The sequence below is a fragment of the Cryptomeria japonica genome, chromosome 8, assembly GCF_030272615.1.
Source record: "Cryptomeria japonica chromosome 8, Sugi_1.0, whole genome shotgun sequence".
In the NCBI taxonomy this organism is placed as follows: domain Eukaryota; kingdom Viridiplantae; phylum Streptophyta; class Pinopsida; order Cupressales; family Cupressaceae; genus Cryptomeria; species Cryptomeria japonica.
The window spans coordinates 453838618-453848439 of record NC_081412.1 but is presented as its reverse complement, the minus strand read 5'-3'; the positions used below and the strand labels follow the sequence as shown (position 1 = coordinate 453848439).

The following is a 9822-nucleotide window of genomic DNA, read 5'->3' as shown; positions in this document are numbered from 1 at the left end:
CAAGGGACTTGGAAACTTTTCAAGGTTGGGAGTATGGTGCAGAGGCACCTAAGCACACAAGCATACTAGGAGGTTAAAAGTCATAATATGAACAATTTATTGTATTTGAGTCATTCATAATGTATTAAGGTTATTTGAGTCAATTGAATCATAGTATGCCTTCCTCGCATTGGAGACATAAGTTTCAAACCATTTGGAATACTTTGTTTAAGCCTAAACTAGCTTATTTCACTTGGTGTCTTCTTTATTAGGGTCTCACAATGACATTCAATATTTTTTTGTTGCTTGTGCTAGTATTGCATTTTCCTTTTTGTTGCCATTTAGAAACCATCAAATATCTCTTGAAGTTGTATCCTTTGGCCTAAGGTGTTTAGTATTGGAGTCACAACTTCTTTAAGTCATTTTATCCTAAGCCCTTTTCATGGCATATAATACTTGTAGGCAATTGGACTAGGATTCTATTAAATATACCTCTGTTGGACATTGTTGCTGCTAGGATATGTTGTTTGTCATTGATGTCAACATATTCCTGTGTTTTGGTATTGCGGAGAATTGGTTTCAATGATCTAGAAGTCTTCTTGATTATATCACTTGATCCAGTGATTGCATTTGAGGTTTCTGGTTTTTCTGTTCAGTGGCTAGTAGAGTCTGGTTTTTTATCCGGTGAGCTTCAGTATGATGAAATATTGTGTTTCTTATTTGGGATAATGTTTTGGATGTTCATGTGTATCTTCATGTCAAGTGGTTTGTAATTTGGTGCTCCAGAGGCTATCTTTCTTATCCGAGTTGCTGCTGTTGAGTGTTCTAGGATGTTAGCATGTTGATCGATGATGATTTGCATAAGTGGTGTTGGTGCAGCTATTTCAGATGGTTCAAATGTGCTTTTTGGTATTTCCTAATCATGTCCTATTTGTCTTGGTGATCCACGTTGATTATTGTGCGAGTTTTTGGTGATTTTCATGATCCGGTGATGTTCTTCGTGTTATGATGTATTTTGGTGGTGTAACGTGTTGTGGTGTAACATGTTGTGTTTGATCTTGGTGTGATTTTTGGTGGTGATGAGCATTTGTAGATTTGATTTAGGTCCATGTTATGCTATCCATGCCATTACATTGGTCCGGTGGTTGATTTATGTATTGTGTGATGTAATTTTGTAATTAGGTGTCATGGGTTTGGTCGACCTTGTAGTCAAGGTTGATGAATTGTATAAATGGGTGTGATAGTCATGTAATTTGGTGTCGAGAAGTTGAGTCTGCATTATTAGAGAGTGGTGTATGTGAGATCAAGATAAATTATCTTTCGGTGTGGTGTGTAGAACAGAGATTGGTGAAGGGAAGACATTTGTGCTTAACCAAAACTGTCATAAGGCATTAGCAGATGCTATTATTGCAGTTCATTCTTTCCAAATTGTAGTCCGAATCTTATTGTAAGGTAGTGAACCTTTCCTGAGGGTTGGAGCATTCTAGGTCATTGTAATTTGAGCAGTGAGCTCTAGGTCGTGTGCCTGAATGCATGTGCATTCCCCATTGTAATATTTACATATACTACTGCAGGGTATTATCTCATTGTGGGTAGGTTCCCACCGTGATTTTTCCCTTAACCAAGTTTTCCACGTCAAAAATATTGATGTTATGTGTGTTGCTATTATTACTATTATCTTTCCTTTTGGTGTAGTTGATCAAATTTGAGATTGTGCTTAATTGTTTTAATCCGGTGAAAACTGAGTCACCCCACCCCGCCTCCCCTCTCAGTTTTCGTTCTTGGTGCTGCCAACAACCTCAATATGCCATACTCTTATAGTGGATATTTTATCCTCAATTTAGTAAGATAGAAATACTGCTTTCTTTGTTGGTTCATCTGTTGATAAGCACTTTTTCATGTATGTCAAAGGTAGTATTTATTCTAATATTATGTTATATATTAGCCAATAAAGTAGCCTTGGAAGTTGCTCATATGTAGACTTTAATTGAGATTTCAGTAAAAAATCTTTGCATGGTTGCATGTGTGCCTCCTTCCCTCATGACATGGATGCTTCTTCATCATGGGATTGTGTCTTTTTGCAACATGAGTGTTAATGGGCTTGTAGTTGTAGTTCCAAATGATGCCACAATAATTCTCAGGTCACTTTGTGTCCTTAGCGCCATAGATGGATCCCTCCATCACATGGATAGTCCTTTACCTCTTAGTATGAACATATTGCTTCGCTAGATAGTGGAAAATTTCCCCACTTAGATCTTCCCATCTCACCTATGTGTGCTTCTTGTTAGCAACCCGAAGATAAAGATCACGATGATGCTCTTGTGGGTTGGGAGCCTATTGTAGACATCCAAAACATCTTGAATGTGTGGGGTCACCCACCTCTCCCTGTCCCTCTCATGCTACAGTCATGAATGGTTAATGATTAACTTACTGTTTTTTATCTTTTTTATTTTATAACATAGACTTTTTAGAATGTGATTCTAGTATACCTATTTTTTATGTGAATTATGAATTATATTTTTGATATTTTAATAATAAAAATATAATACTATTCATCATTAAAAAATCATTTCATTGATTTATATCTTATAAACAATACATTAAAAAATTGCATACATTTTATATTATTTTTCAAATAAATAAAGTTTTAACTTTGATTTTTTTTAACTATAGTTGTAATTGCTAGCTCTATGCTAAATTGTTTGCAAAGTTTATTTTCGCTGACACGTTTATTGACGTTCTTAGATAAAATATTATATGAAAACAACGCCTCAAGTTTGGCAGCCAACACATTTACACACTGAAACGCGGCATATTGTGACATTAATTTACAGGCAGAAGTTACAGGGCGAGTCGACATATTTCTAGTAGAGGTAACACTGCTGCTATTCAATGCAATTTCAGCTTTCCTGGAAACAATATAGATGTAGAAACAGTAACCACAAGAAGAAAAAAAATTGTTCTTATGTATTATTACGAAGGTTTAAACCCTTCGAATTGAGAGAAAGTTATTTGTATTGAAATTCGGCTTGCAAATAGTATGAATGAGGCCTTGATTCGACCATTCTTATTGCAATACTTGTTTGGATTTTTCTGTATTGGAAAAGAGGAGGTGATATGGTTAATTCTCTTTAAACCCTAAAAATCCAAATCATTCCTTTTGTTTTCAATACATGAACAGAGGGAAGTAGTCTTTTTTCGTAAAGCGAATAAGAACAAGGTTTCACAACTCAGCAAAGATGCAATACTCTAGAGGAGAACTGGGAAGAGTGTGGAAAAGAAATTCGTACTATTGTATAGCTAATATGATTCTTCTCCAGTTTCAAAATCATTGCTTTCTGTTAAAGCCCTCAAAAGAAATTACCCAAGTTCATCTCCTAAGCAGCAAAGCAATGATTGAAAATGAGAAGACAGCAAACAAGTTAAGATTTAAAGATGGGACAAATCTTCCATCTTTGTCTGATTCCAGTCTAATCCAAGAGATTTGTGCGAGCTTGAGGCAGGGAAATGTGGATTGTTTGGATATAGGTCAACGATTGAACCCTCTAGTTGTGATCAATGTATTGTACATGTTTAGAAACAATGCAGATACGAGTTTTAAATTTTTCAATTGGGTGGAAAAACAACAGAGGTATAGACACACAGGCCAAATCTTAAGTGCCATGATCCATATATTGATTAAGGGTAGGAGGCTTGCAGAAGCTCAGTCTCTATTGCTCCGCATGGTGCGAAGAAGTGGAGGTTCGGCATCTGGGGCTGCGGATGATCTTGTGAGTACATATGCAAACTGCAATTCTAACCCTCTTGTGTTTGACCTTTTAATTAGGACCTGTGTGCAGGCAAAGAGGATGAAAGATGCCACAGAGGCCTTTCATAGGATCAGGAGCTCTGGCTTTTCTCCATCCATAATTGCCTGCAATAGTCTACTTGGGGGTTTAGTCAAGGCCAGTTGGGTGGACATGGCATGGAGGATTTATACAGAAGTTCTTCAGAGCAAAATTTCCATAAATGCTTATACATTCAACATAATGATCAATGCTTTGTGCAAAGAAGGGAAGCTTGAACGCGCAAAGAAGTTATTAGATGAAATGGAACCAAGGAGGGTTTCTCCTGACATCGTCACTTACAATACTTTAATTGATGCTCATTGCCGTAATGGTCTCCTGGACGAAGCTTTCAAGTTCCTGCATGCTATGTCTGATAAGGGTTTAGTTCCCGATGTCTTCAGTTATACTTCTCTCATGAATGGACAATGCAGAGAAGGGAAGGTTGAGGATGCAAGTATGCTCATGAAGCAAATGCAAGCAAAAGGTTTGGTCCCTAATAATGCAACTTATAATGTCTTGATAAATGGGCACTGCAAGAAAGGCAATACAAGAAATGCTGCTAACCTTTACAATGAAATGGTAGGCATTGGACTTGTTCCAGATTTTATTACTTATAACTTGCTGATCAAGGCACATACAAAAGCAGGATTGCTAAATCAGGCCAGGAAGTATTTCAGGGAAATGCAGCGAAATGGATTGGTTCCAGATACTGTGATTTACACCGTGCTCATTAGTGGGTACTGTAGGGAAGGTATCATGAATGAGGCATTCAAGTTACGCGATGAAATGGTTGAAAGGGGTTCAATGCCAGATGTCATTACTTACAACGCATTGATGAGTGGTCTCTGTAAGGAAAGGAGATTGTCAGAAGCAAATGCTCTCTGCAATGAAATGATAGAAAGAGGTCTAATCCCAGACTATGTGACTATTACTACTATCATGGATGGATACTGTAAAGAAGGAGAAACAGAAACAGCTTTAGTATTGTTTAATGGAATGCTAGAAAGGCATATTAAGGTTGATGTTGTAATATACAACGTACTAATCAATGGCTTTTGCAAGGAAGGGAATTTGGATAAAGCAAAAGAATTATTAAATGGTATGACCGAAAGAAAGTTAGCTCCAAATCACATTACTTACAGCATTTTCATTGATGAATTATGCAGGAAGGGAAATTTTTCTGAAGCATTCAGTCTACGAGAAGAAATGTCGAATAAGGGCATCGCCCCTAATGTTGTCACATATAATTCAATAATAAATGGCTTTTGCCAAGCAGGAGATGTTAGGAAAGCAGAGGACCTTATAAATACAATGATTGTTAATGGTTTTGTTCCCAATACCATAACTTTTAACACATTAATTTGTACACACTGCAATGAAGAGAACATGTCAGAAGCTTTTAGAATGTTCCATAAAATGGAAGAATCTGGTGTAATGCCTGATATAATTACATACAATGCACTTATCAATGGGCTTTGCAGACAAGGCAACATGCAAGAAGCAAATGCGGTCTTCGAAAAAATGAAAAAGAAGGGAATGGTACTTAGTAAGTCTACCTACACAACGCTGATTGATGGCTATTTTAAAGAGGGAAATGACAAAGAGGCCTTTAAGTTGCATGATGAAATGTTGCAAAGGGGTTTGGTTCCAGACAATAGTCATTGAATATTGCTCATTGGTGCACTCTCTAATACAAAATTGGATAAACAGTTATTTTTCAATTTTGTTGCATACAAGTTGCCGGAAAGTATGGTTGGAAGTGCAAATGGATTCCATTATCAGATAATGGAATATTTTCCATATATAAGAGCACTGTGCTTGATGTCTTTTTAACTGTTATTGCTACTTAATATCATGCATGAATGGAAACAGAGCATTTAAGAGACAGATTATGAAGTGGTGTGGATGCAAAAGCTGGTTTAGCCATCATTACTTTAAAGGAAGTTTAAAGGGCAAACATACGTGAGTAGATATTGGTTTCAAAAGGCTTTTATATGTTATCATTGATATGTTGCACTGTTACTTCCATACAATCGGAATTGGGCACATTCTGAAGGTCTTGTTACTATCAGTCAGTGGCCACATTTCAAAGAGATTATTATGGACTACTGCTTTAAGTTTCTGACAAGGAATTGGCCTTGTATGGTGCACCGAATATACTCTATTACAAAGGAAGGATAGTCATGATCGGGGAATTTTCTCAATTATCATTGGACATGGTAACTGAAGATATTCATATATCCAGGCTCGAGGTACCTTATCTTTGTTCTGCAATTATTTATTCTTTTCATTTCAAATTACATTTTTTGCATGTGTTCTATCTCCCGACAATTGAATAGACACAACTAAAATATGAAGTTATTGGATGTTATCGGAGGGTTTTGTTATGACAAATAATGATATATTTCATTTCATGCTTTGGTAACACTTTTATTCACCAAATAAATGGTTAGTAAGTTGGTACAGATGTTTTCTGCATGCAGTGAATCCAGTGTTCATAAGGAACATTTATATCAGTAATGCAAACAATAAAGTTGCAAGTTCTATGATGAATGGCTTAAAGGAACCATGGCCTTGGCTTGGAGTTGATAGCATATGGAATAAAAAAGGAATTATAAAGAAACAAGGAGAGAACTATGCATGGAAAAATAACACAAAAAAATGTAAAATATATGAAGCAGATGAACACTACAACTGGGAAGGATATCCAATATTCTGAAAGGAAAGGCAGTACTCAACATTCCTACCAATGAATGTTTAAAAACACAAACTCTGTTCTATTAAAGATAGGCTAGACTCAAAAAACAATAGTGCTGTGCACCTGGTGGTTTGAAGGTCTGGTAGGTCCCACATTGGGAAAATGGCAAAATCCATCTGAACCAGGTTTAAAGAACACAGCAGAGATTTGGAACTGGACAGTTCTGAAAAATCAGTGCTGGCCGAACATCCATATGAAACTAAACATCATATATGCATGGAAAAAGCTGAAGTCCAGGCCAGAGAAGACCTCTACATAAATAGATATCCCAGGTTTGGTATACTATCTATGAAGTGCAGTGGAGATTGAACAACTGAACAATAACCTCAATAGAGAATCGAGATGGTGGCTGGTACTTAATGACAACCGAAGTCGAGTGGAGATATCCTAGAGTAGATATTGGTTTCAAAAGGCTTTCATATGTTATTATTGATATGTTAAAGAGTCTTCCATACAATCAAAATTGGGTGCATTACGAAGGTCTTGTTACTATCCGTCAGTAGTAACATTTCAGAGAAATTAATGAGATTAATATGTATTGCTCTTCTCAGTTTTGGACAAGGAATTGACGTTGTATGGTGCAACAAATATACTGTATTACAGAGGAAGGTTAGTCATGTTCGGAGAAGTTTCTCAATGATTATTGGATGTGTTAACTGAAGATATTCATATATCCAGGCTCGAGGTACCTAAGCTTTGTTCTGCAGTATTTTAGACTTGTCTTTTCATTTCAAATTACTTTTTCTGTATGCGCTCTATCTCTTGACAATAAAACAGACACAATTTAAAGGTAAGTTGTTGGATGTTATTAGAGGGTTTTGTTATGAGAAATAATAATATATTTCATTTCGTGCTTTGGCAACACTTTTATTCACCATAATAAATGATCTGTAAGTTGGTAAAGATTGCTTTTTGCATGAAGAAAATCTAGTGTTCATAAGGAACATTTATATCAGTATTGTAAGCGATCAAGTTGCAAGTTCTATGGTTAATGTCTGAAAGGAACCATGGCCTTGCCTTTGAGTTGATACCATATGGAATAAAAAAGGAACTATAAAGAAACAAGGAGTGAACTATGCATGGAAAAATAACACAAAAAAATGTAAACTATATGAAGCAGATGAACAATAATACCTGGAAGGATATCCAATATTCTGAAAGGAAAGGTAGTACTTAACATTCTTACCAATAAATGTTTTAAAACACAAACTCTGTTTTACTAAAACTAGGCTAGACTCGAAAAACAATAGTGCTGTGCACTTGGTTGTTTGCTTGTCTGGTAGGCTGCACATTGGAAAAAAGGTAAAATCCATCTAAACCAGGTTTAAAGAACACATCAGAGATATGGAACATGACAGTTTTGAAAAATCAGTGCTGGTCGAACATCCTTATGAAACTAAACATCATATATGCATGGAAAAAGCTGAAGTCCAATGCCAGAGAAGACCTCTACATAAACAGATATCCTAGGTTGGGTATATGATCTATGAAGTCCAGCGGAGATTGAACAATTGAACAATAACATAAATAGAGATGATGGCTGTTATTTAATGACATTTGAAGTCCAGTGGAGATATCCTAGAGTAGATATTGGTTTCAAAAGGCTTTCATGTGTTATCACTTATCATTGATAATGTTGCCGTGTCTTTCCATACAATCAAAATTGGGCATGTTATGAAGGTCTTGTTACTATCAGTCTGTAGCTGCATTTCAGAGAGAGTAACATGCATTGTCGTTCTCAGTTTCTGACAAGGAATTAACTTTGTATGGTGCAACATATTATTATAGAGGAAGGTTAGTCATGTTGAGAGAAGTTTCTCACTGATTATTGGACATGGTTACTGAAGATATTCATATATACAGGTTCGAGGTGCCTTAGCTTTGTTCTACAATTATTTTGACTTGTGTTTTCATTTCAAATTACATTTTCTGTATGTGTTCTATCTCTTGACAAGTTAACAGACACAATGAAAAGATGAAGTTGTTGGATGTTATCAGAGGGTTTTGTTATGACAAATGATGATATATTTCATTTCATGCTTTGCAGCACTTTTATTTTTCAAATAAATGGTTGGTAAGTTTGTAAAGGTGTTATCTGCACATTGAATCCAGTGTTCACAATGAACATTTATATCAGTAATGTAAACAATAGAAGTTGTAAGTTCTATGATAAATGCCTGAAAGGAAACATGGCCTTGCCTGAGTTGATATCATATGGAATAAAAAAGGAAACATAAAGAAACAAGGTGGGAACTATGCATGGGAAAATAATGCAAAAAATGTCAAATATATAAGGCAGATGAACATTAAAACTGGGAAGGATATCCAATATTCTGGAATGAAAGGCAGCACTCAACATTCCTACTGCTGAATGTTTTAAAACACAAACTCTGTTCTACTAAAGATAGGCTAGACTTAAAAAAAATGGTGGCGTGCACTCTTGCTCATCTGGTAGGCCCCACGTTGGAAAAATGGTAAAATCCATCCAAACCAGGCTTAACGAACGCAACAGAGGTATGGAACATGACAGTTCTGGAAAACTGTTGCTGGCTGAACATCCGTATGAAACTAAACATCATATTTACATGGAAAAAGTTGAAGTCCAGGCCAGCGAAGACCTCTACATAAATAGATATCCTAGGTTGGGTATACTATATATGAAGTCCAGTGTAGATTGAACAGCTGAACAATAACACCAATAGAGATGATGGCTGGTTCTTAATGACAACTCAGAAACCCTTAATCAATAATGTCAATTATAATAATAACAAAGCTAATGATGGTAATTGTAGTGATAAAGATGGTATACATAAGAAGAATGGTAATAACAAATCAGGCCATTTACAGACCAACCTATGTTGCTGTAAGTTAAACCAACCAATCATATACCAACTTAAGACCAGAAAAACGTATTTATTTCAGTCATAATAATTTGCATCATGTCAAATTCCTCTAACTCTTAATTCTACCCAAATATTTACATATGCATTCAAGTGCCAGAAAAGAAAACAGTTTTACTAATTCAACTCTATTGATTTAATACAGCTGGACTATCTAAACTTCTGACACTTGTTTCTCTTTTCCTGAAAATAGGGCAGTTCTAAACACTGGTATTATTAGAGAAATAATTCCCTCCAATTTCTTTGTCATGCTAATAATATGGCAGTTTCAGTTTTGCATCATCCACCCCACATTTTTTGAAGTTCCGAACCTCCTGGTTCAGAGTCAGAATGTGCAGTTGTTCTGCTGTACTTAAGC

General features: G+C 35.9%; 1 protein-coding gene across 1 annotated transcript; it reads left to right on the top strand.

Moving 5' to 3' along the window:
• The first annotated feature begins 2710 nt into the window (after window positions 1-2710).
• LOC131052707 (pentatricopeptide repeat-containing protein At5g01110) lies at window positions 2711-7436 on the top strand. The gene is made up of 2 exons (XM_057987292.1): window positions 2711-6058; window positions 6290-7436. The coding sequence occupies exon 1, from the start codon at window positions 3219-3221 to the stop codon at window positions 5469-5471; it is 2253 nt and encodes a 750-aa protein (XP_057843275.1). The 5' UTR covers window positions 2711-3218; the 3' UTR covers window positions 5472-6058; window positions 6290-7436.
• Window positions 7437-9822: the final 2386 nt, after the last annotated feature.